Source organism: Salvelinus fontinalis, chromosome 27 (assembly GCF_029448725.1).
Source record: "Salvelinus fontinalis isolate EN_2023a chromosome 27, ASM2944872v1, whole genome shotgun sequence".
In the NCBI taxonomy this organism is placed as follows: Eukaryota; Metazoa; Chordata; class Actinopteri; order Salmoniformes; family Salmonidae; genus Salvelinus; species Salvelinus fontinalis.
This window is the reverse complement of record NC_074691.1, coordinates 7,085,704-7,113,564: the sequence shown is the minus strand read 5'-3', so window position 1 is coordinate 7,113,564 and position 27,861 is coordinate 7,085,704. Positions and strand designations below refer to the sequence as shown.

Genomic DNA, 27,861 nt, shown 5'->3' with positions numbered 1-27,861 from the left:
GAGGTCTTGTTAGAGGTTAATGCAGACTAAGAGGGGAAGACCACACAGGTGAGAGGAATGTGAACAGGCTCACCAATGCAACGTCAATATATCCATCTTCTCTGTCAATACTAAAATGGTTCAATTCAGACACATTGCTTATGTTTTCTGTGAGTAGATAAAGTAACGAACAACTCCATATTGTAGTTGGAAGTATTTGATTACCCCAGTATGATAATAATGATACAAGAAAATTGCACACAACACAAAAATATATATATATAATTATATTTTATTTTACATGAATCTTGTTTTTTTTTAAATTATATGTATTATACAATTCTTTATACGCTTTGTACAACCTGTAACAACCTGCATTTTGCATACTTTTAAAACAAACAATTTCTTCAATCAACTGCTGTAAACTCTTATCCTTACTGAATGCCCACTTTGATTACCGTCTCCCTCACTCTTAAAGTCAGACCTCTTTTTTTGCTGGCGACGCAATGAGTTAATAGCTAACCTGTTATCTATATGCCTCTGGCCCAACCCTGCAAATGGCTGTCAATCTTCTGGTCACTCCAAACTCTCACCACAGTGAAGCAAAAAAGTCGCAGAAACAGGCTTTTAGGTCGCCTCGTGGCAGAGTCCTCACCTTACCAAAAATAAGCCATTGAAACCAAAACCAGTTTACATACACAGTCCACTTTGACTGGAGTCATTAAAACTCGTTTTTCAACCACTCCACAAATGTTTGTTAACAAACTATAGTTTTGGCAAGTCGGTTAGGACATCTACTTTGTGCATGACACAAATCATTTTCCCAACAATTGTTTACAGACAGATTATTTCACTTATAATTCACTTTATCGCAATTCCAGTGGGTCAGAAGTTTACATACACTAAGTTGTGCTTTTAAACAGCTTGGAAAATTCCAGAAAATGATGTCATGGCTTTAGAAGCTTCTGATAGGCTAATTGACATCATTTGAATCAATTGGAGGTGTACCTGTGGATGTATTTCAAGGCCTACCTTCAAACTCAGTGCCTCTTTGCTTGACATCATGGGAAAATTAAAAGAAATCAGCCAAGACCTCAGAAAAAAATTGTAGACCTCCACAAGTCTGGCTCATCCTTGGGAGCAATTTCCAAATGCCTGAAGGTACCACGTTCATCTGTACAAACAATTGTACGCAAGTATAAACACCACGGGACCACTCAGTCGTCATACCGCTCAGGAAGGAGAAGCGTTCTTAGAGATGAACATATTTTGGTGCGAAAAGTGCAAATCAATCCCAGAACAACAGCAAAGGACCTTGTGAAGATGCTGGAGGAAACAGGTATAAAAGTATCTATATCCACAGTAAAACAAGTCCTATATCGACATAACTTGAAACGCCGCTCAGCAAGGAAGAAGCTACTGCTCCAAAACCACCATAAAAGCCACACTACAGTTTGCAACTGCACATGGGGTCAAAGATTGTACTTTTGGAGAAATGTCCTCTGGTCTGATGAAACAAAAATAGAACTGTTTGACCATAATGACCATTGTTATGATTGAAGCAAAAAGGGGGAGGCTTGCAATTAGAAGAACACCATCCCAACCGTGAAGCACGGGGGTGGCAGCATTATGTTTTGGGGGTGCTTTGCTGCAGGAGGGACTGGTGCACTTTACAAAATAGATGGCATCATGAGGGAGGAAAATTATGTGGATATATTGAAGCAACATCTCAAGACATCAGTCAGGAAGTTAAAGCTTGGTCGCAAATGGGTCTTCCAATGACCCCAAGCATACTTCCAAAGTTGTGCCAAAATGGCTTAAGGACAACAAAGTCAAGGTATTGGAGTGGCCATCCCAAATCCCTAACCTCAATCCTATAGACAATTTGTGGGCAGAACTGAAAAGGCGTGTGCGAGCAAGGAGGCCTACAAATCTGACTCAGTTACACCAGCTCTGTCAGGAGGAATGGACCAAAATTCACCCAACATATTGTGGGAAGCTTGTGGAAGGCTACCCAAAACGTTTGACCCAAATTAAACAATTTAAAGGCAATGCTACCAAATACTAATTGAGTGTATGTAAACTTCTGACCCACTGGGAATGTGATGAAAGAAATAAAAGCTGAAATAAATCATACTCTACTATTATTCTGACATTTCACATTCTTAAAATAAAGTGGTGATCCTAACTGACCTAAAACAGGGAATTTTTACTAGGATTAAATGTCAGGAATTGTGAAAAACTGAGTTGAAATGTATTTGGCTAAGGTGTATGTAAACTTCTGACTTCAACTGTATATATAATTGGAAAATGACTAATGTTTTCTCATTTCTTTTTCGAGCGACCAAATGTGCCTTTTTTATGTATTATTCTCAACTGCTATTTCTCTTCTTTAAAAATTATAGTTGTCAGAAATACAAGTTTCTCACATTTGTACAAAAACTATTTAATATGTGATAGATAATATCTACAGTCTTGCTTCTTTTCTAGGTGTTGGGAAGTTTCTCCCTTCATGAGTGAGGTAATAGTGAGTGCGGATTATAATTTATACTGTGTCCTCATTCTTGCCGGGCCGTGAGATCCCCAGTAGCCAAGCTCATTTCCTCTTTTCCCTTACTTTACAACTTTACACCCTCTCTTCTGTTGGTTTTGACTGTTTGCTTCAAACACCTTTATCATCTTTTTGAATCCGGATGGATGAAGTACAAACATATAAATATTTGAACAAAAACAGGTAGTTAGTCTGACGTGTGCCAGACAGGCAAAGATTTTACGTGTTAAACACCACTGGTAGAACCACTCTGTAAATCACTGTTGCCTGTATTTGGCCCTCGGGTGGGTTTATTTGGCCGCCCAAGTTTTCTGAGCAAAAAAATCTAATGTTTTGTGTTGTTGAATTTTCATTGTTGGACATAAAAAACTGTGAAAACACCAGGAAATCAGCTCCAAGTGATTTTAATTTGTGAAATCTGTTCCCAAGTATTTCCTCGCATAATAGAGAGACACGTGATCATATACAAATGTAAGGAAGGTTTGAAATTCTTAGGTTTTAGTCAAATAGTATATCTGTTTGGGCTGATTTCAAATAACTTGGAGTCTCTTCTGTAAATGCAGAGTTACATTTTGAAGTGTAAATAAATGTATTATCCAAAATAAATAATACAAATCAGATGTGAGGCAAGTGTGGCATGCTATAGATGTAGGATCTTAATTTGATCACCCGGTTACAGGACATTTAATAAAAACGTGTCATGTATTTGAGGGTTAAAAAGGCTTCTGAAGTTTGTAATTTCCACTTTGAAATTTCAGACTTCATTTTCACTTTTGAAAAATACATCAACCTTACCAAAATGTCCATTAATTATAATCCACATAATAATTCACATTTCCTGTTGTTACAGGATTATTTTCCTGCTGTAGCAAACTGGCTCAAATTAAGATCCTATACCTTCATACCCCTAAACTTATTACACATTTTGTTGTGTTACAGCCTGAATTCAAAATGGATTAAATATATGTTTTTCCTACCCATCTATACACAATACCCCATAATGACAAAGGGAAAACTTGTTTTGAGAAATTTCAGCAAATGTATTGAAAATAAAATACAGAAATATCTAATTTACATAATAATTCACACCCCTGAGTCAATACTTTGTAGAAGCACCTTTATGAGCAAAATTATTATTTTCAAAATTCTTCAAGCCCTGTCAAATTGGTTGTTTATCATTGATAGACAACCATTTTCAGGTCTTGCAATAGAGTTTCAAGCAGATTTTAGTCAAAACTGTTACTCTGCCACTCAGGAACTTTCACTGTCTTCTTGGTAAGCAACTCCCGTGTATATCTTGCCTCGTGTTTCAGGTTATTGTCTAGTGGAAAGCAGCCTGAACCAGGTTTTCCTATAGGATTTAGCCTCTCCTTAGCTCCATTCCATTTCTTTTTTTTTTTTTACTCCCCAGTCCTTAACGATTACAAGCATACCCATAACATGATGCAGCCACCACTATGCTTGAAAATATGGAGATTGGTACTCAGTAATGTGTTGTATTTGCTCCAAACATAACACTTTGTATTCAGGACAAAAAGTGAATTGCTTTGCCACATTTTTTGCAGTATTACTTTAGTGCCTTGTTAACAGGATGCATGGTTTAGAATGTGTAAATAAAGGTTAAATTTAAAAATATATTTTTTTTAAATCCTTCTTTTCACTCTGTCAAATAGCTTAGTATTGTGGAGTAACTACAATGTTGTTTATCCATCGTCTGTGTTCTCCTAGCACAGCCATTGAACTCTGTAACTGTTTTAAAGTCACCGTTGACCTCATGGTGAATCCCCTGAGCTGTTTCCTCCCTCTCCGGCAGAAAAGACGGCGGCATCTTCGTAGTGAGTGGGCGTATTGATACACCAAGTGTAATTAGTAACTTCTCCATGCTCAAAGGGATATTCGATGTCTGCTTTTTACATTTTTACACATTTACCAATAGGTGCCATTCGATGCGAGGCATTGGACAACCTCCCTGGTCTTTGTGGTTGAATCTGTGTTTGAAATGCCCTGCTCAACTGAGGGACCTTACAGATAATTGTATGTGTGGGGTACAGAGATGAGGTAGTCATTCAAAAATCACGTCAAACACTATTATTGTCACGATCGTCTTCGTGAGAGAGAGTGGACCAAGGCGCAGCGTGTGCAAAATACATCTTTTATTTTAGAGAAGGGAAAAAAACATGCAACGAACACTATTACAAAAACACCGTGAAGCTAAAGACGTAAGTGCAACCACAAGCTACAAACGTACAACATAGACAACACCCCACAAAAGCCTACTGCCTATGGCTGCCTTAAATATGGCTCCCAATCAGAGACAATGAATGACAGCTGTCTCTGATTGAGAACCAATCTAGGCAGCCATAGACATAACTAGACAACATTACTCTACTCTGCCCCATACACATACACCACCCCTAGACACCACAAAACACATACATTCCCCATGTCACACCCTGACCTAACTAAAAAACATAAAGAAAACAAAGAATACTAAGGCCAGGGCGTGACAATTATTGCACACAGAGTGAGTCCATGAAACTTCTGTGACTTGTTAAGCACATTTTTACTCCTGAAGTTATTTAGGCTTGTCATAATAAAGGGTTCGAATACTCCTTGACTCAAGACATTTCAGCTTTTCATTTGTAAAATAAAACATAATTCCACTTTGACATTATGGGGTACTGTGAGTAGGCCAGTAACAAAAAAAAAATCGAAATCGAATCATTTTTAAATTCAGGCTGTAACACAACAAAATGTGGAAAAAGTCAAGTGGTGTGAACACTTGCTGAAGACAGCGTTTATGTATGTGTATTGACCTGTGAACAATGTTTGTGTTACCTATCCAGCCTTCCAAACCATGTGGGTGGCTCTGGTGACTAGAATGCTGGACTGCTTCCTTAATTTGCCACAAGGGGTCATGGATATAGCCCCACTTGAGAAGAATAAATTTGTTTTGTTTTCCAAAGTGAGGGCTTTTACACCACAAATGAGTTTGCTCACCCCCATCGTTTGTTCAACCAGACCTCCCATTTCAAAAGGCTCAGAATACCTGTGCCTGTTCCCTTGCTCTTTTCCAATATCTCTTTTCTCTTTTTTTTCATTCCTTCATTCGAATGCACAGTGTGGATAGTTACGAATGTGGGGGGGCAGTCGGGAGATACGGTTGGACATGAAATTTTGGATCACCAGGAAGCAGCAGGCAAACAGTGTGTCTCACTGGATCAGGCATTACTGCTCGTGTTTGCGGTTGTCCTTGACAGTGAGCGCCACTGACTCCAAAACACCTGTGTTTGCTCACTGGCTTTCCCCAATCTACTAGGAAAAGGCCTCGGCATGTCACATGGCAGCCAGATAACCCAGGCACCAAGGGAATACAAAGGGCCAGGCTTTTAGCACAATTAATGATTAATGGACACCTTTCATTTAGCTTTGTCCCATTCAATCTCTCTGACTAGAGTGCTGATATTTCATTATTAGCTTTCGGTCTAAGATGTGGTCATATCCAAGCAACGCAGTTAATATTCCCGCCTTCACATGTTTCCTTGAAATGTTACTCGTGGAGAAGGACATTCATGGCGCAGTAAGCATGGACCGTTTCAGTGTTCGGGTTGATAACACTGTTTAAATGTACCACAGATGCAGGGTGAATCCAGGGCCAGCGTTGAGAGTTTCCGCTAGTCTGAACTCTTGTCTGTTTTTCAACCTCCTCCACACTGCAGCCAGATCAGCACACAAACCTGTAAGACAATAGATATTAACCAATCAGGTAGAATTGGTTCTGCTGGCCCAGGAATATTAACATATTACTATAGTTTCATAAAAGTCAGGCAATTTACAATGACAAGCTTAGCTTGAGTCCCAAATGGGGCCCTATTCCCTATATAGTGCACTACTTTTGACCACCGGCCCTGGTTAAAATTAGTGCCCTATATGGGGAAAAGGGTGCTGTTTGGGACGTAGTCGGAGTTGGTCCAGCCTTTCACTTAATGTATGAACCATGACTGAAATAGATAATAGTTCTTTCATTCTACACTGTGTGTTAATTAAATGGGGCCCTCGTGTTTCTGTCTTAATTCATGCTCTGAATGAGAACTCTGATGCTCATTTCCTCGTTGTCAAGTGCTTTTATTGGATCGGGAAATGAAGCTCTCAGAAAAATACCTCCATTCATCCTCAGATGAGAGTCCACACCAAGACCCTCATTCTCAGTCTTTGTCGCTGTGGCAGCCAATCATCCTTTCTTATGTCCCGGCCCACTCGTAACGTTTGTTTATTTATGTTTTCCCAGCAGAGGCGTTTTAGTGGTATGTTGTGGAACTTGAAGAGAGGACAGGGAGAAGTTTAAAACATGGTGAAACTCCACTGAGTCAATAGAGAGGCCCAAACACAGGAGGACTCTAGTGGGTGGGAGTGTCAGGTCAATCATTTACCACAGTGATCTGAGTGGCCTGCCCCCAAGGGGTTTAGGACAGAGTACCATGACAGTATGAGCACCGTAGATTAATACTGAGGGAGTATGGAGAGGCTTTATAGATTCATGATGGAACAACTGAGAAAAGTAATGTGTTTAGTCAAGTTTTTTCTCTTTATGGGAAGCGAGCCTCTACTGTTTTCCTTTCAGCTTCAAGTTATAGCCACGGTGAAACATACAACTATTTAATATGGAAATGTAACGGGGGGGGTAGATCATCTTTAATATTGCAGATACACTGGGCCTTCTATCAATGTAATTGTCTACATAATTTCCATAAAAAAAATACATATTTTTCTTCTTTATTATTTTCCCATAACCCTACCACCCCTCCACAGGTTGGATTAAACTATTTGAAGACAATACTTAGGCTGAACAATGAACACTTCGTTAATGGATAGATTTCTCTCTCGCTCTTTCTGAAAAATGCTTCGAACTTCTTCATGTGTAACTTTGACTGAGCTGATTTTATGAACTTCCATTAACAGTTGTCGTGCACAAGGTTGCAATATGGCAGCCATAGATACTACAACTCATAGGACGTTTACTAGCTGGTTAGTATCAGTTTTAGTAAGTGATGGAGAAGCCGTGTTGACACAGACAGGAAACACCTGTCTGGTTTAGTTTATAGGTCTTGAATGTTTATGAGAGCACACCATCCCTCTCTTATCAAAGAGCACCTGGCCATTCGTGTTTTACATTAAATTACTGTTTGTGCTGGTAAATAAAGTCTCTGTGGGCAGTAAATGTTGTCAGGCTGCCTTAAAGGCCCAGTGCAGTCAAAAACTTGATTTTGCTGTGTTTTATATATATTTTCATTAACACTTGCCATGTACAAGGTTGCAATATGGCAGCCATAGATACTACAACTCATAGGACGCTTACTAGCTGGTTAGTATCAGTTTTAGTAAGTGATGGAGAAGCCGTGTTGACACAGACAGGAAAACACCTGTCTGGTTTAGTTTATAGGTCTTGAATGTTTATGAGAGCACACCATCCCTCTCTTATCAAAGAGCACCTGGCCATTCGTTTTTTTACATTAAATTACTGTTTGTGCTGGTAAATAAAGTTTCTGTGGGCAGTAAATGTTGTCAGGCTGCCTTAAAGGTCCAGTGCAGTCAACATGATTTTTTTCTTGTGTTTCATATATATTTCCACACTATGAGGTTGAAATAATACTGGGAATTTGTGAAAATTATGTTAATGTCCTTTTAGTGTAGGAGCTGTTTGAAATTTCTGCCTGTTTTGGTGGGATGGTGTTTTGGCCTGCCTGGTGACATTTCAGTGTTCCCTCACAACTCTGACCACTCCTAGACAGTCCTAGCTAAATTCTTGCTTGAGAAATAGCGCTTTGCTGAGCTATTTTTTTGTTTCTTTTGCACTATTTTAATTGAAAACAATCACAGTAAGGTCCTTCATTGTTATGCAGAAATGATTTGATATTGAGATAAAGATGGCTACATTGGACCTTTAAACGTGTGCTTCCCGCATGTCAGCATCTTGTGTTGTCTCCACAGAGGACACTCACCCATATACAGTATCTGCAGTAATTTATCAGTCACATTTATGAGCTTTAGAGTGGACCGGGACCTCCCTTACTTTTATTAGCATAGAGGCCTGGCTCTAGGGCCACTGTGACAATGACAGTTCACTTTTTTAATAGTTAAAAAAAAAAGTGGAGCCACTCAAATTCAGACCATTTACAAGTGAGACAGTCCTAAAATGAATCGTATTACCTATTGGCCTTTTTCAGCCTCCATTAACTAATGCTGCTTTTCAGCAGTAACACCAGTGTTTTCAGCAGTAACACCAGTGTTTTCAGCAGTAACACCAGTGTTTTCAGCAGTAACACCAGTGTTTTCAGCAGTAGCATGTCACGTTCCTGACCTATTTATGTTAGTTTGTTGTATGTGTTAGTTGGTCAGGACGTGAGTTTGGGTGGGCATTCTATGTTTTCTGTTTCTATGTTGGTTTATGGGTTGCCTGGTATGGCTCTTAATTAGAGGCAGGTGTTTGGCGTTCCTCTAATTGAGAGTCATATTTAGGTAGGTTGTTTCACAGTGTTCATTGTGGGTGGTTGTCTCCTGTGTCAGTGTTTGTCGCACCATACGGGACTGTTCGGTTTGTTTTTGTACATCGTCATTTTGTGTAGTCTATTTTCCCTGTTCGTGCGTTCTTCGTGTTTTATGTAAGTTCCATGTCCAGGTTTGTCTACTCCGTTTTGTTATTTTGTTAATTAGTCAAGTGTATTTCGTTTTCGTGTTTTCCGTCTTTTCTTTAATAAATATCATGTCTTCACAATCCGCTGCATTTTGGTTCAATCCCTGCTCCTCCTCTTCGGATGAAGAGGAGGAGGACAACCGTAACAGAACCACCCACCTAATCTCCAGAACCAAGCAGCGGATGTTCGAGCAGGATTATACACAGGACTACTGGACTTGGGAGGACGAGCTGGATGGAAAAGGTCCTTGGGCTCAACCAGGGGAATATCGCCGCCCCAAAGCTGAGCTGGAGGCAGCGAGAGCAGAGAGGCGGCGATATGAGGAGGCAGCAAGGAAGCAAGGCTGGAGACCGGAGAATCAAGCCCAAAACCAGCGTTATGAGGGGACGCGTCTAGCACGGAAGCCCGAAAAGCCCGTGAGTACCACCCAAAAATGTCTTGGGGGGGGGGAAAGAGGTAGTGGGCCAAGGGCAGGTAGGAGACCTGCGCCCACTTCCCAGGCTAACCGTGGAGAGCGGGAGTACGGGCAGACGCCGTGTTACGCAGTAGAGCGCACGGTGTCTCCTGTACGGGTGCATAGCCCAGTGCAGGTTATTCCACCTCTCCGCACTGGTAGGGCTAGATTGGGCATTGAGCCAAATGTCATGAAGCCGGCCCTACATATCTGGCCACCAGTACGTCTCCTTGGGCCGGCTTACATGGCACCAGCCTTACGCATGGTGTCCCCGGTTCGCCTACATAGCCCGGTGCGGGTTATTCCACCTCCCCGCACTGGTCGGGCGACGGGGAGCATTCAACCAGGTAAGGTTGGGCAGGCTCGGTGCTCAAGGGAGCCAGTACGCCTGCACGGTCCGGTATTTCCGGCACTACCTCCCCGCCCCAGCCCAGTACCACCAGTGCCTACACTACGCACCAGGCTTCCAGTGCGTTTTCAGAGCCCTGTTCCTCCTCCACGCACTCTCTCTATGGTGCGTGTCTCCAGCCCGGTGCCTCCAGTTCCGGCACCACGCACTGAGCTACCTGTGCGTCTCCAGAGCCCTGTACACACTGTTCCTTCTCCCCGTACTCGTCCTGATGTGCGTGCACTCAGCCCGGTGCCACCAGTGGCGGTACCACGCACCAGGCATATAGTACGTTTTGAGAATCCAGTGTGCCCTGTCCCTGCTCCCCGCACTAGGCTTGAAGTGCGTGTCCCCAGTCCGGTGCCTCCAGTTCCGGCACCACGCACCAGGCCTACAGTGCGTCTCAGCCGGCCAGAGTCTGCCGTCTGCCCAACGGCGCATGAACTGCCTGAGCCTGCAAAGCTGCCCGTCTGCCATGAGCCTACAGAGCCTTCCGCCAGACAGGAGCAGCCAAAGCCTTCCGCCAGACAGGAGCAGTCTGAGCCATCCGTCTCCGCAGCGCCATCTGAGCCATCCGTCTCCGCAGCGCCGTCTGAGCCATCCGTCTCCCCAGCGACGTCTGAGCCATCCGTCTCCCCAGCGCCGTCTGAGCCATCCGTCTCCCCAGCGCCGTCTGAGCCATCCGTCTGTCCCGAGCCATTAGAGCCGCCCGTCTGTCCCGAGCCGTCAGAGCCGATAGTCAGTCAGGAGCCGCTAGAGCCAGTCGTCAGTCAGGATCTGCCAGAGCCGCCAACCAGACAGGATCTGCCAGAGCCGCCAACCAGACAGGATCTGCCAGAGCCGCCAACCAGACAGGATCTGCCAGAGCCGCCAACCAGACAGGATCTGCCAGAGCCGCCAACCAGACAGGATCTGCCAGAGCCGCCAACCAGACAGGATCTGCCAGAGCCGCCAACCAGACAGGATCTGCCAGAGCCGTCAGCGAGCCATGAGCGTCCAGAGCCGTCAGCCAGCCATGAGCGTCCAGAGCCGTCAGCCAGCCATGAGCGTCCAGAGCCGTCAGCCAGCCATGAGCGTCCAGAGCCGTCAGCCAGCCATGAGCGTCCAGAGCCGTCAGCCAGCCATGAGCGTCCAGAGCCGTCAGCCAGTCATGAGCTGTCCCTCAGCCCAGAGCGGCTATTTATCCAGAACTGCCCCTCAGTCCAGAGCTGCCTCTCTGTCCGGAGCTGCCTTTCAGTCCGGAGTTGCCCCTCTATCCTGAGCTACCTCTCTATCCTGAGCTACCTCTTTATCCTGAGCTATCCCTCTGTCCTGAGCTATCCCTCTATCCCGGTGCTGCACCTTGTGTCGATGTTACCTAAAAGATTTAGTGGGTGTAAGATGAGGGTGGTCATTGGTAGGGGGAGATGTAAGCTGGGAGTGACTATGGTGGGGTGGGGACCTCGCCCTGAGCCTGAGCCACCACCGTGGTCAGATGCCCACCCAGACCCTCCCTTAGACTTTGTGCTGGTGCGCCCGGAGTTCGCACCTTATGGGGGGGGTTATGTCACGTTCCTGACCTATTTATGTTAGTTTGTTGTATGTGTTAGTTGGTCAGGACGTGAGTTTGGGTGGGCATTCTATGTTTTCTGTTTCTATGTTGGTTTATGGGTTGCCTGGTATGGCTCTTAATTAGAGGCAGGTGTTTGGCGTTCCTCTAATTGAGAGTCATATTTAGGTAGGTTGTTTCACAGTGTTCGTTGTGGGTGGTTGTCTCCTGTGTCAGTGTTTGTCGCACCATACGGGACTGTTCGGTTTGTTTTTGTACATCGTCATTTTGTGTAGTCTATTTTCCCTGTTCGTGCGTTCTTCGTGTTTTATGTAAGTTCCATGTCCAGGTTTGTCTACTCCGTTTTGTTATTTTGTTAATTAGTCAAGTGTATTTCGTTTTCGTGTTTTCCGTCTTTTCTTTAATAAATATCATGTCTTCACAATCCGCTGCATTTTGGTTCAATCCCTGCTCCTCCTCTTCGGACGAAGAGGAGGAGGACAACCGTAACATAGCACCAGTGTTTTCAGCAGTAGCACCAGTGTTTTCAGCAGTAACACCAGTGTTTTCAGCAGTAGCACCAGTGTTTTCAGCAGTAGCACCAGTGTTTTCAGCAGTAACACCAGTGTTTTCAGCAGTAACACCAGTGTTTTCAGCAGTAACACCAGTGTTTTCAGCAGTAACACCAGTGTTTTCAGCAGTAGCACCAGTGTTTTCAACAGTAACACCAGTGTTTTCAGGCAGCTAACAAACTCAACTGTGCAATAATGAGCATAGCTTTACTGCAGAAAGCCCATAATCCATGAACAAAGGTGTAAAACACAAATCAAAGGGGACCCATCAATCCTATTTGCAATCCTATTGAGCGGCATCTCAGGTGAGTGTGTTAAGTTAAAAAATTGTATGACTGTATGGCTCAAACAAAGATCTTTGTGTAGGAGGATTAGGTAAGATGGATGTGAATGTCTCGTTTAACATTTGCCACATACCTTGCTGGTGCCACTGAAGGGTCATTACCTCGTGGGCAAGTAAGACTTTGTCTACAGGCTTCGTCTATACTCAGTGGTCTGCATTTCTCGCTCTCTTTTTCTCATTCTCTATTTCCTTCTCCATCTTCTCTTTCTCTGGAATTGGCTCAGACTGCATCAGCCCTCCTGTGTGTACTGGGAAGAAACCTGCTTTGGGGAGAAAGGAGAGCTTGAGCTTCTTAGGGCTTGGTGTTAAATCTTCCATAAGCCCGGCCCGTCTCTCTTAATATCATCAGAGAGTACACCTCGCAATACCATTCACAAAGACTTGAGGGTCAGATAAAGAGCAATGCAATGTGGTATTTTGCCTCCTTAGAAAGCATTGCATCCTTTTGTATGGCGCGCCCCCCCCCCCCCCCCCCCCCTTTTTGTTTGCAAGCTAATATTGAGGTTGGATGGTCATTAGTCAGTCCTAAGGTGGAAACCTCCACACAGAATAGCCCAGGAAGGAATTTTTGACTCATCTGCCCCTCACACCCGAGACATTGTGCTAGAAAGCCTGTTAACAGAGACCTCACACCCACAACTCAACAGTGGATGAGCCATATCAGTGAATTACTGTGGGTTTGTGATTGGAAATGTCCTTTTCAGTCCTATGTCTGTAATATAAGGAAAAGATACCATGACTCCGTAGATTCAGTGTCATATTGTTGATGACTGGTAAGTCCTGGTAGGCCTACATAAAAAAAACATGCTTTGGGTTGTAATCAAGTCATTTGTCACTATCATTCTCGACAAGGATTCTCTGTGAACGGTCTTGAGCACGGCCCAAATCATTTCATTTCATGGCAGATGAGGACTGTGAACAGGGATGTGTCCCAAATGGCACCCCATTCCCTATGTAGTGCACTACTTTTCACCAGGGCCTGGTCAAAAGCCGTGCACTACATAGTGCAATTTGAGACGCTGCCTAGGACTGTGAATGAGTGGTGAGATCCTGTGAACAGGGATACGTTTTAGCACCAGGGAGGCATGTAGCCTGAGTCCTGCACAACCCAGTAGCCTAGCCCACTCACTAACAGAGAGAATGCCTACCTATGTGTATCTCTCTAAACCACGGGTTGCACCAGTGGCACTCACCCCACCCGGAATGATTAATGGGACTTCAAAACATGTCGTCATACCAATGTACTCTAGGACTACGTGACATGGGATCTCTCATTCTGGTCTAGATGTGATATTTAATCACTTTATAACATCATATTAGAGGGTTAAATAATTAAACTCAGCAAAAAAAGAAACGTCCTCTCACTGTCAACTGCGTTTATTTTCAGCAAACTTAACACGTGTAAATATTTGTAGGAACATAACAAGATTCAACAACTGAGACATAAACTGAACAAGTCCCACAGACATGTGACTAACATAAATGGAATAATGTGTTCCTGAACAATGGGGGGGATGTCAAAATCAAAAGTAACAGTCAGTATCCGGTGTGGCCACCAGCTGCATTAAGTATTGCTGTGCATCTCCTCCTCATGGACTGCACCAGATTTGCCTGTTCTTGCTGTGAGATGTTACCCCACTCTTTCACCAAGGCACCTGCAAGTTCATGGACATTTCTGGGGGGAATAGCCCTAGCCCTCACCCTTCGATCCAACAGGTCACAGATGTGCTCAATGGGATTGAGATCCGGGCTCTTGGCTGGCCATGGCAGAATACTGACATTCCTGTCTTGCAGGAAATCACGCACAGAACGAGCAGTATGGCTGGTGGCATTGTCATGCTGGAGGGTCCTGTCAGGATGAGTCTGCAGGAAAGGTACCACATGAGGTAGATGGATGTCTTCCCTGTAACGCACAGCGTTGAGATTGCCTGCAATGACAACAAGCTCAGTCCGATGATGCTGTGACACACCACCCCAGATCATGATGGACCCTCCACCTCCAAATCGATCCCACTCCTGAATACAGGCCTTGGTGTAACGCTCATTCCTTCGATGATAAAAGTGAATCCGACCATCACCCCTGGTGAGACAAAACTGCAACTTGTCAGTGAAGAACACTTTTTGCCAGTCCTGTCTGGTCCAGCGACGGTGGGTTTGTGCCCATAGGCGACGTTGTTGCCGGTGATGTCTGGTGAGGACCTGCCTTACAACAGGCCAATAAACCATCAGTCCATCCTCTCTCAGCCTATTGCGGACAGTCTGAGCACTGATGGAGTGATTGTGCGTTCCTGGTGTAACTCGGGCAGTTGTTGTTGCCATCCTGTACCTGTCCCGCAGGTGTGATGTTCGGATGTACCGATCTTCTGCAGGTGTTTTTACACGTCGTCTGCCACTGCGAGGATGATCAGCTGTCCGTCCTGTCTCCCTGTAGCGCTGTCTTAGGCGTCTCACAGTACGGACATTGCAATTTATTGCCCTGGCCACATCTGCAGTCCTCATGCCTCCATGCAGCATGCCTAAGGCACATTCACACAGATGAGCAGGGACCCTGGGCATCTTTCTTTTGGTGTTTTTCAGAGTCAGTAGAAAGGCCTCTTTAGTGTCCTAAGTTTTCATAACTGTGACCTTAATTGCCTACCGTCTGTCAGCTGTTAGTGTCTTAACGACCGTTCCACAGGTGCATGTTCATTAATTGTTTATGGGTCATTGAACAAGCATGGGAAACAGTGTTTAAACCCTTTACAATGAAGATCTGTGAAGTTTGGATTTGGATTTTTACGAAATATCTTTGAAAGACAGGGTCCTGAAAAAGGGACGTTTCTTTTTTTGCTGAGTTTATGTTGTAGGTGTGTACGCAATGATCAGATTATTTTAACAATTATTTTAACTCAATAATGATGACTTTTTCCTTTCCTAAGATTGTCTTGTATTCTATTACTCACTATTCTTATTATGTTATTATAGAACAAGTAGCGATGTAGAGTTGTTGAATAAATCCATCCTTCACATCCAATAAGACACTCGTTCTATCTAGATCACTCTATCAAGTCATATGTGGCTTACCATTAACACAATCTATAAAACCGGATAAGACTCTAACAACCCTATTTTATACTGGGTTAGTCAGTCAACACGTCTCAAATGACTCCTTATCACAAAGCCTTCCTGCCTGTTAATTAAAACAACCAAGAAAGCAATGGGACCAACAGTGGTTGTCCCAAATTGCACCCTGTTCCCTAAATAGTGCACCACTTTTCCCATTTAGGACGCACACAATGCTGTAACATCAAACGTCACAGAAAGCATCAAAGAAGCTATAGAATCAAATATATAGGGGGGTTTCCCATTTAAATCTTTCCTCTGTAACCTCACTGAAGGCATGGCACACCATCAACCGTTGTATACAGCCTGACCACAAGCTACGGCGGGACTCTGCATAGAGGAACGTTTTTTTGGACTGACTCGAGAAAGTGACAGGATGCAGAGAAATTCACGTTGATTAAACCTTTTTGCGTAAGACATATCCCAAAAACGGAGTTCACACTAGTCTAGAGAAACAGCTGTCATTCAAAGGGATGTACAATGTCTCTTTTTATTAAGGCAAAAAAGCTTAAGCGCCAATCTGTATGCCTTTCAGACCCCCAGGTCTGGCCACCCAGAGTGATCCAGGCTGGGGGGCTTTGGTGGGGTGGAGAAGGTGGCTAGGGGGGCTACTAAACACACTGTAGAAAAGTCACTTTGGGTCCACATTTATAGTAGCACAGCCAGGTACCTCTGCAACTGATGAAACACTATAGTGTGAATTTAATTGAAGCACTGTCAAAGGTTTGTAACGTGTCTACTGCATGGAGAGGCTGGATCATAGGCAATCCAACATCATTCACCACACTTGGCACCACCAAAACAAACTATAGCCCATGCTAAACCACGGCACGTGCATGGCTGATCTCTGCCAATAAAACAATTGGCTATCGAGTTAAATGGAGCAGAATCAGGCCAGATTGGACAGATGTGGTCACATGACGCTACAGTTTTACAGAGAAAAGGCTTTTAAAGGCATAAGACATCTGTAGTCTTATCTGACCGATGGGGATACAAACCGGCCACAACAAAAGGAGCCCTAAGACACCGCGCTTGATTCATGGGAAAGCCATCGGCCTGCCTTTGTGGCTGCCCTTCTCCTGAGCAAATAGTCCAAACTGTTCATTCGCCGTCTCCCATTCTCTTGCCGGCACATTGTTTGTGTCCTTGCATTTCATTCTGACTGGGGAAGATTGCTCTCAGGGCCACTGAGCAAACAGTGGAGAAAGGAGCCTGCCATCTTCCTCTGTTCCCAGGAGAACTAGCATTTTTATTTCAGCTCCAAGCTGTCAAAGGAGCCAAGAGTTTATGTCAGGATGCTGAATTAATTGCTTTAAGCTGGGGGGCTGGCCACCGCCGCCTTTATCACCAAAAGCTCCGTTAAACGTTTCCAAGAGATTATTCGAAAATAATGTCTCCTCCCCTCTATCATCCAACCGCTGCACAGAGTATCGAAACATTTACAAATGTTTGGAGAAAAAAAGGATGATGCATTCGTTTCCCAGTTGCCACCATTGTGGTATGAACGATAATTTGAGTGTGGCTGTCGGCCATCATGGGTTTCAAAGGCAAACAATTGTTTTTGATTGTGCGATGTTTTGCTCAATATTTCTTGGTTGAAGAGTTGTTGCGGCTTCATGGAAAAGCCACACACAAAAGATATTGATTTCCTTTCGATTGCTTTCAAAATGTTTGGAATTCTGTCTTGCGCTTCCCTGAATCTATCTACAGAATAATGACTAATGAATAACTAGGCATCCAATAGCCCTGCCTTGTATCTACGTCCCAAATGGCACCCTATTCCTTATCCATAGTGCACTACCCTATGGGCCCTGGACAAAAGTAGTTCACTAATTAGGAAATAGGGTGCAATTTAGGATGCGGATATAGCCTACGTACCTGCAGAAAGCCATCGATCCTGTCCTGTTAATAAGTAACTCACGGTGTCTGTACCACAACCCACCCTTAACTGACCATTCTCACAGCCAGGCAGGTCAAAACCTGTTCTCTGCACTCACTGCAGTCTTTTTACTGCACTTACAAGGGCTCATTCCAAATGGGACCCTATCCTCTATATAGCGCACTACTTTAGAAAGTAGTCAAATGTCAAAAGTAGTGCACTATATAGGGAAGAGGTGCCATTTGGGAAGCATACATTTCTCCCAGGCAGGTAGTCTCTGACTCTTGTACAGGCTGGGGTCAGAGCTGAAAGATACTTCAGCTCTGACCCCAGCCAGATTATGTAGCCTATGCTCTAACGTATTTCCTTTATCATACCCAAGACAGATGTAGGATCTTAATTTGATCACTGTTTTGTTGCTGACAATTTTCCTGCAAAGCAGAAGTGTATTCAAGGTTTAAAAAGGCTTGTAAAGTTTGTAATTTCCACTTAAAATTGTCAGACTTGATTGGCCGTAACAAAAATTTGCAAACCCTACAAAAAAATGTCCATTAATTATAATCCACATAATAATTAGAATTTCCTGATGGTGCAGGATTATTTTCCTGCTGTAGAAAACTGGCTCGTATTAAGATTCTACATCTGTAACTGTGATTAATTCACATGTTAGATACTGCATTTGACATTCATGCTGTGGCTTGACTCTCATTGCACAAATCTCTTCATTTCTTCTTTGTCACATTTAACCTCAGATATTGGAGTTAGATTTAGCAGACCCCACATAACATATCCTCTCTGTCCCCCTCAGCATTTCAATCTACAATGTAGATCTAGCCCAGTTCATTCTTTTGTGTATTGGCACGGTCTCTCTCACGCCATTCAGCAGGCTTCCCAGTGGGAACATCCATAAAGTGGGAAACTGATCCTGTCTGCAGTGGGAAACACTATAGCTCTTTACATGGAGAATTTCCATGTTAAATCTCCCACTGATGACAGCCTTGTCACAACCTCAATACCTTCTCTGGGGGTCTTTCTTTTGCTAATGGTAAAACAAGCTCCAATCACATCAGGTAAATCTGGATTTGGGTGCTATGGGGCATTGGCATTACAATGGGTCATTCCTTTAATCTGCAGATAATTCAAATGGATCCCAGAACCCCTTTAATGGACAACCTCTGGAAAACTGTAGGCATCAGGGGAGTTGTCTGCGGGGAGCTGGTGGCCTTTCACTCCGCCAGGAAGCACAATACACATCCCACGGCTTTGAAAATGATGCCTGACTTAAAGCACCCACCATAACCTAGACAGGGTATTTGTGTGGTACATGCCTTGATAATGAATGCAATTAATGAAACAAAAAAAACTATGGAGTGGGAAATACAGATCAATTGTTTGTCTTGTAGCTTTTGAAATGTTTGATTGTTTCACATCCTTACAGTTGATTATAGCACTTTCAATATCAGAAATATATATTTTTATTATACTGTCACTATACTGCAATGACCTGTGGCTTCATTAATAACCAACGTGTAGCACTACCAGCTGGAATTAGTTTTCCCACACTTTGCAAATCCATAAGGCTCCCAGGTTTTTATTGCACAAGGGCCTCTAGACAGGAGCACTCGCAGGCAGCAGCTTTGCTTGCAGTGCAGACCAGAGATCACCCTCCTCTCATGATGGGTAGATGGATGGATTTATTGATAGATTGATTGACTGTTTACTCAGTGTGAGAGCCGTGAGGAGGACGTGAAGGGGAGCCTGTGAGGGGGTCAGGGTTGGTGCAGACTGCAGGCAGGCCTCTCAGCCCAGTCAATGGGACAGTGTTGACACAGAGCTCCTTCCCTCCATCCCCAAGTGTCAACGCCACTGTGGCGACCGCCTATGAAAGGCTCCCCCACGGCAGGAATTTCGCACCAGGTCGCCAGAAAAGATCAACCCAGGCAAGTGGAGTCTCCTCTCACATTCTCGCCCTTCGCTTTCACCAGTACCTTCCCCTATCCAACTTCTCCTGTCAGAGGTTGGTCCTTTTCGGTGATGTCTGAGAGAGGGAAATGCCATAATCAGGGCCGGTTCCAGGCATAAGTGACATAAGCGTTTGGTTAGGGTCCTAGGGCCGATAGGGGGCCCCCAATCAAAGGAATAGTAGAATACACCAGGTGCAATTTCTAAATGTGGTTTTGCATCAGCAGTTTTTCTCTTGTTATGTCAGTCACTGACTGTCACTCAATTAGACACTGTTAGATAAAAGTTTTTAGATTGATAGTTAGTCTAGCCAGCTATCTAATCTTGTAAATTGTTCTCTACATCCCATCGCAAAATGGGTAGAACTGCAGGAAATTAGCTTAAAGAACGTATGTCTGCCCTTAGGCAAAATGAGTAGAATTGCATGACATTCTTTCTAAAATTGTAACGTTTTATCCCGTCAAGAGGGGGGCCACTAAAATGTTTTACCACGAGGTGAGGGGCCCCCTAACCAAATCTCCCTTAGGGCCCCCAAAAGGATAGAGGTGTCCCTGGCAATAATGAGAAAAGGCCCAATTGCTCCCACAGATTGTTATCATGTGGATGGAACACTGTGCACCCCTTGCAGTCTGATTTGAATCAGGTTAGGTTTCACACACACTAATGGAGCGAGGATGTCCAAAACCTGAGCTCTCCATCTACAACTCCTCTTGTTTATGCAGTACACAAACAAAATAAAACTACCATTTTCGAATTTGTAATCCCCAGACAATGTTAGATTCAAAATTAGGGAACAGTGTCTAGTACATTTACTGATATTCAATAACATTACATTATTTCCATTTATAGTGGGTCAGTCTGTTATTTGAGTATATTTTGTTTCAACCTGTTCTAACATACTATGGGACGAGCCTCTCTCCCAGTCTAAAATATGAGATTAGGACTATATCTCGATTGAAAGGATATCTAGGCCTAAAACCAGAGTGGAGTGAACAGCCCCAACCCTCCAATACACTAAAGCAATATTACAGCTTGTATACATTTGATCAGAAATCACCTTGTTCCAGGTCTAGCCAAAACGGCTCATCTGGAGGGCATGAGTTGGGTACTACTGCCCTCCATGGAATCAATGGGTGTCATACTGTATACAATCAGAGCCATATATTTAAGCAATAAGGCACGAGGGGGTGTGGTATATGGCCAATATACCACGGCTAAGGGCTGTTTTTAGCCAAGACGCATCGTGGAGTGCCTGGACACAGCCCTTAGCCGTGGTATATTGGCCACATACCACAAACCTCCGAGGTGCCTTATTGCAATTATAAACTGGTTACCAATATAATTAGAGCAGTAAAAATACATGTTTTGTCATACCCGTGGTATATGGTCTGATATGCCATGGCTGTCAGCCAATCAGAATTCCATGTTCGAATCCATCCAGTTGATAATTGAATATAAACAGCTAAGTATATGGCTCCTGGTACAACGTGAAGCGAACTTGTTCTAGTATAATGGGGCTACGATTACATTTAAAAATAAATTGTATACTCCTAAAAATATATTTTTTAAAGATAGCCTACTAAAAGGATGATTTTTGTTCGTTGAGCAAGATGCTAAATAAGCTATTTCCCCTACTTATATTGCCTTTTCATCCTATTGTATCTTGTTATGTTTCATTTCTGTCCGTTTTCAAAACGACCGAAACCCTATATGGCAGAGTACGATATTCTGAGCATACACTCATTTAATGTGTAGTAATGGCCTAATCCAAGACCTGCATTATAAGTGGAATCGGAGTTAATCAATTATTTAAACACTATTATCAAGGCGCTGTCAGGTAGGTCTACCGATCCCATCTCCTGCTATAGATGAAATCAGAAAGAAAAATCGTGCCAAGATAGTAGAGGGGTCACCTTCAAAATATGAACGTGCCCTTGTATCGGCGCTTTTTTACACACCACTGTAAACAAACATTTGCCTATACAAATGAATAATGTATAACACATAATAATAATAATAATAATAATACTAAAGCATTATTACTAATATTATTATTATCATCGTGTTTTATCAATATTATTAGCATAGGCTACACAATGTTCACATTTAACATTGGCCTACGGTACTCATTTCTATTCGAAGAAAAACTATTTTAAATTGAACACTAGAAAGAAATACCATCTGGCGGTGAATCTAAATTTCATGAAAACAAAAATATCAAGACCAATCTATGACAAAAAGACGGCATGCATGACAAGGCTCAAGAGAAATACATGTGTTATTGCATGCCTACCTCTGGATATTGGTTTGTTGTCGCTGGACATTGAAAAGCGACGAGATCTTGGAAGAGTGCAGCAAACTGCTTCCGAGGACTGCATTCGTCACAGCATTTATTTCAACGCTAACTCTGTCACTGTTTACTGAGCCACAAAGCAAAGATGTCACTGCCTTGCTAGTTTTGAGAAGAAAAAAAAATGTTTACACTGATAATACCGATTTTTTTTGTGTTATCGGCAAGAGAGACAATTAAAATGTTTGTGTAAATGTATCTACCAAGACTAATAGGCCTATAGCCTAATATTTAGTACATATTGCAAATGTGACCTTCAGTTGTTTATTGTAAACGTGTGTTTTGCTTGCAGATGATTGTCCCATGTATTGTGCCCGATCATTTCTGATTATGAGTCGGTCATATGAGGGGATACTGTTGGCCTAAAGTGTGACAGGACATGTGGCAACATATGGACAGTTCGGATAGGCCTTCAGACGTCACATTCTAGAGATTATAGACCACAGAGGGCTTTCTTGATTTTTTTTTGTATAATTTGAAAGGGGTAAAGGATAACAAAAACACGGTACATTATAATATTCGTTTGTTGTTGAGTAAAAACATGTTTTAAAGGTTACTAGGCTGTCGTTTTTTTTCCCATGTAAACATGGGCTACGTTTACGTTCCCTCGGCGAAAGCCGCATGGGCTACCATCCCATCGCGAAGTTGTTGATGTATTTAGAAGGAGCTATGACATGGGTTCATCTTATCAGTTAGGATCTGTTGTGAGTCACGTGTTAAGTGGTTTAAGAGTAACCCCATGACAGTAACCCCATGACTAAAATCAGGGTAATTAATCACCGTCACTTTCATTGTTCATTGTTTTTTTCTCCCTCGCGTGCACTTATATATTTTGCAGGTGATAAAAGTGATAATGAAACAAATGTAGGGTGGCAGGTAGCCTGGTGGTTAGAGCGTTGGGCCATACCCATAGGTCGCTGGTTCTAATACCCAAGCCGACAAGGTGAAAAGTCTGTCGATGTGCCTTTGAGCAAGGCACTTATATTAACCCTCATTTGCTCCAGGGGCGCTGTACTACTATGTCTGACCCTGTAAAACAACACATTTCACTGCACCTATCTGGTATTTGTGACAATAAATATATATTTTTAAATGTCAGGCTTCATTTGCGAAATAGTTGGTCCGTGGGGTTCAGGAAGGATTGGTGGGGTGTGACATATGACCAACGGGAAATCATTCGGGAATTGTCAGATTGTGCAGAGGAAAACGCCCCTTCGTTGTATAAATTGTCATGTTAAAAAAGACTAACCGAACCCGTTTTATTATTAATAATAATAATAATAATAATGTGGTTATGTTAGGTTTAATACAATGAATAAAGCATTATAAGCCTATTACATTTTTGGGGTGTGGTGGTCTTCGTTTCGTTTCTTGGCGAAAATTGCAACCTTTATCCTAAATGTGCATTTGGATATATTGTCTTATTGAATAGTATTGAATAGTATATAGGTCAATTGTGTAGGCCTATAAATACAGACATATTTCTTTATTCATTGATGCTGCTAATCTTTCATTGTTTTATATTTGACCTAACTGCTAGTCTTTCTTAAATAAAGATGTTTGATATTTTTAACATTTTTCATCATGCATAATTGCCTATTGCATAACCTTAACCTTATGCGGTTGTCATATAATAATGCAGACAGAAAGGTAATATCAAATAATACTTTAATATAGATTTTCGCTTGCTACATGAATACACATTAACAACTTATAGCCTAAGTTATAAGGGATACACAAACGATATTAGCACAGAGCACGTCTCACAATTTGTAACATACCGAGGTGCCTGTGAATCCCACAGTTACGCCTTCAATTCATGTAAAAGTGTCTGTAGGAAATAATGTCGTCACATATCAACATACTCTGAACGAACTTGACACTGAATCAGTCCCTTCCATGTCCAATGTCCATAAAAGGTGATCCATAAAACAAAAAAAACTACAAATTTACAAATGTACAAATTGTAATTGTTAGAAAAAGTTCATTGAACGCAGATTCAAATTCAAGAAGAGTTCATGATTGGCCTCGAATACACACCTTGGTAGTAAGATGTGTCTGTGGGTGTAGAAGCAACATCTAAGCCCGTTTTAGTCGACATTGAGCCCATGGACAGCGGCCCTGTCATTGGTGAACCATAGCCGTACTGCATCATCTGTTCATACGTTTTTAGGTCCATTTTGTGGTGATGCTGCTGTTCCGACGACATTAGATTGTTGATGGAGAAGGGGTGATTGAATGAATAGTGGTGCTCCGGCTTCAGGTGCGCTTCGTGCACGAGCACCGAGTGATGCTGAGACAGAAGATGGTGAGTCTGTGGGATAGGAGAGAGCGCGTGCTCCGCGGGGCTCATTACCTGCTGCCGGGGTTTCGGGTTAGATACTGTCCGCTTGACGTCTTTTACCGACGGGGTGGGGTGAGGTGATTCGTTACCGTTACAGCTCTCTGGGCTGCTGTTAGAGCCGCCCTCGGAATTTTTCTTCCCGGTCTCCCTGCCGAGGTCTTTCTCGCACCTGAACCGCTTTTGCCTCCGGAGATAGCAGCCGTTCTCAAACATATTCCCCGAGTCCGGGTGAAGGGTCCAGAAAGATCCTTTGCCCGGCTTATCCGGGGACCTGGGCACTTTGAGGAAGCAGTCGTTGAAGGATAGAGAGTGGCGGATAGAGTTTTGCCAGCGCTGCTGGTTCTGTCTGTAGAAAGGGAAGAGGTCCTGGATCCATTGGTATAGCTCATTCAACGTCAGCATCTTTGTGGTAGACTGCTGCAAGGCCATGGTGATGAGAGAAATGTAGGAATATGGGGGCTTGGCGTGCGTATAGCTTCTCCTGTATGTTTTGGGGTCCCTTGACCTTATGTTGGACTGTCCATACATGGGGCTCATAACGCTCATGTTATTATAGGAGGTCAGGGCATTCATCGATGGAGACTGGGTGTTTATGGGGCTCATGTTCGGGTTCAGCGCCGCGCTCATGCCCGCCATCCCTGCTCCCATACTGTGCATGGCTCCGGAGCCCGGTGACATCGCGGCCATGGAGTGGTTCACACCCGTGTTGACGTATGACATGTTCATGGGGCTGCCTGACATGTTGCTGGTTGAAGTCATTCCAGGCATGCTCATATAGCTGCTCATCGAGTTCATTCCCAGCCCCGTGTGTTGTGTCATGTTTCCAACTGAGGTGTAGCACTGTCGAGAAAAGAGTGCACAACGTCAATAACATCTTTAACAATGTGAATAAAGTAGACACCTATTAAAATCACCTCGAAATAATTATACCTGTAGAAATTTTTTTTTTTTTCAGTTGGCCAAATATCCAATCTTAATTTGCAACTTCAAACAATTACGTTGAAACAGTGAAGAAGTGCATGTAGACCCACACCCTAAAGAATATTCGAACGCTATTTTATTCGCAAAACGAAAGCGATTGAAAAGGGGGAACAATTAGTCGATGAATGTAGCCTAACGAGGCGAAAGGATCATTGTAGGCTCCGTAATAGCCTAATTCGATACATAGTCAAAAGGCAAATTATATGCTACGATTAAATCATAAGAAATACATTTCAGTTTCAATTAGATTTTCTAAATAATAAAGATTCAAGTAATATATTTCGTAAATGTTCTTTCCATCCTCACTAGACATTGGTCAGGAGAGCGAAGAGATCCGGCAGGATTTCTATGGCGCCTCAAGTCAATATTTGATCACAAAGTTAATATTATCTGAAGGATAATATTGAGTTGTAGAGACAGCAAAATGCATATATATATAAACTCTACCCACCTCGGGCTCTCCGTAGTAAGCGCTCCAGTCTGAATGTTCGTGTCCTTCCATTTTAACAGCGCTTAGCATTGTGGACCGTCCAAAACCAATATCCGTCAACAGCCTCTCTCAGTCCCAGCAGAAGATGAAGTGAAAAAAAGTGCCCTAAAACCGATAGGGGACCACGGGCAACCCAGGTCGTTTAGTCTGCGTGCTGCCTGGGGACTGGTTCATGGGTATCGTTCTGCCCGGAGTGCCTTCAGACTTTGTAAAGCGAATGACGATGACAAGAGTTGTAATGACGTTAGCTCCTCGTCTTGCTGTGGTATAGCAGCATGTGTCGCGTTGGCGCTCGACCCTCCAACCCTCACTCATTCAATGCCCTATTTGAATAATCTGCTCACACCTAGGCACGAGACTCCTCCGTTGGCCCTGTGTTGTACACCTGCGCTGTCTGAAAAGGGCAAACCCATTTGATCCAATATGTAAAATGTGATTATTTTCCACCGGAGAAAAAAAACCAAGGAATTTTGTAATCTAAGAAGGATAATAGGAAGGTGGTTTGGCATCCTCTGACCGACTATTCTCATTTCTCTCAAGGAGTGTGGTCCTCGCCTAACTTAATTTGCATTCCTATCACGTTTTAGTTTCAGCATGCAATCAAACATTTTGTTAAAAATAAACAAGGAATTTCCTAACCAGTTATTTCACCAAACCACAACGCTACATCGATGTAATAAAAAGCCATATTGATATGGAGATATCATGGGTGACTATAAAACACCACTTTTAATACTTATTTAGGCCATATTGAACAACGATTGACGACTGTAACATGGGAATGTTTTTATTTGAGCAATAAGTCCAGGGGTCCATGCATCGATTCAATTCTGGAGTGAGGGGGCGATAAGGGTAGTCTAGTCTACCCAGTGGCGATGACAGAAATTCACAACTTCGTAGAACGTCGTGTGCAGCATTTCGAATTTCGAAACATCGTAAACAAATGTTCAGGGTCAACTCAACTCGAGGGACGTTGTAAGATTTTGGATCGTTATCATTAACATATAGGCCTAATATTGTGCGTAATTGTCTCTTGAATTATAAGTGTTAACGCAACTAATATAGTTATATCATATTTTTTGTATTATACCTCCGTTGTGTATTACAAAATACTTCAGTGGACAACAAATGATTGATCCATCTGTAATGTGAGCTCTGAAGTACACTGAGTGAACAAAACATTAGGAACACCTTCCTAATGTTGAGTTGCACCCCCCCCCCCCCCCCCCCCCATTTGCCCTCAAAACAGTCTCAATTCGTCGGGGCATGGACTACAATGTGTCGAAAGCGTTCCACAGGGATGCTGGCCCATGTTGCCTCCAATGCTTCTCACAGTTGTGTCAAGTTGGCTGAATATCCATTGGGTAGTGGACCATTCTTGATATGCACGGGAAACTGTTGAGCGTGAAAAACCCAGGTTGAAGTTATTGACACACTCAAGCTGGTGCGCCTGGCACCTACTACCATACCCCGTTCAAAGGCACTTACATCTTTTGTCTTGCCCACTCACCCTCTGAATGGCACACATACACAATCCACGTCTCAATTGTCTCAGGGCTTAAAAATCGTTCTTTAAACTGTCTCCTCCCCTTCATCTACACTGATTTGAAGTGGATTTAACATGTGACATCAATAAGGATCATAGCTTTCACCTGGATCCACCTGGCCAGTCTTTGTCATGGAAAGAGCAGGTGTTCCTAATGTTTTGTACACTCAGTGCGCCTGTCAACTACTACCTACCATACCCCGTTGAAAGACCCTTACTGTCAACAGAACCTCAATTTCAGACAATATCAAACAAATATTTTTTACATGATCTAGGCCTATTTTAATTTCCCCTGATTTAGTTGGTGGCTGTTTGGAGAATAGAGATTATTCAAACATAGCACTGTGTCTATACTCATGTGTCGGACCATCATTTTATTGACTTTTTTCGAAGGCCTTACAGCCTTGCTGCCGTATGTTTGATATGCCGGTTTCAAGAGAAGCAAAGTTTATCTAACGTGTTTGATCACTAGAGTTGGAATGGATATCCACAGCAATCGCTGATAAACCTAGCTACGGAAAACAAGGATACTATTGAGGGGATATTAATAGAGCGGTTGAACTGGTCATGTATTTGCCAAATACACACTATAGTACACGCGCACAGGCCAGCGATGGGACCTTTAAATGATGGTGTTGGAAGAATGTTCCATCTGATATTTAATCGTGATAACTTCCATAATCTACATTATTCTGATGAT

General features: G+C 43.1%; 1 protein-coding gene and 1 long non-coding RNA gene across 2 annotated transcripts; both read right to left on the bottom strand.

Annotated features, from left to right (window-relative positions):
• Window positions 1-253: 253 nt before the first annotated feature.
• On the bottom strand, window positions 254-21,831 carry LOC129824938 (uncharacterized). Its single transcript, XR_008754811.1, has 3 exons — window positions 21,744-21,831; window positions 12,582-12,770; window positions 254-6,267 (listed from the first exon to the last, which is right to left on the bottom strand). It is a non-coding gene; the product is annotated as an uncharacterized LOC129824938 (long non-coding RNA).
• A 1,620-nt stretch (window positions 21,832-23,451) lies between these two features.
• LOC129824937 (forkhead box protein A2-like) lies at window positions 23,452-26,372 on the bottom strand. The gene is made up of 2 exons (XM_055884508.1): window positions 25,577-26,372; window positions 23,452-24,984 (listed from the first exon to the last, which is right to left on the bottom strand). The coding sequence occupies exons 1-2, from the start codon at window positions 25,643-25,645 to the stop codon at window positions 23,806-23,808; spliced, it is 1,248 nt and encodes a 415-aa protein (XP_055740483.1). The 5' UTR covers window positions 25,646-26,372; the 3' UTR covers window positions 23,452-23,805.
• Between the last annotated feature and the right edge of the window lie 1,489 nt (window positions 26,373-27,861).

What these genes read in the sequence shown, in the direction of transcription:
- LOC129824937 (XM_055884508.1), bottom strand. Translation starts at nt 25,645, where the DNA reads ATGCTAAGCGCTGTTAAAATGGAAGGACACGAACATTCAGACTGGAGC. An exon ending in CTTACTACGGAGAGCCCGAG is followed by an intron (nt 24,985 to 25,576) that starts GTGGGTAGAGTT and finishes TTTTCTCGACAG; the next exon opens with TGCTACACCTCAGTTGGAAA.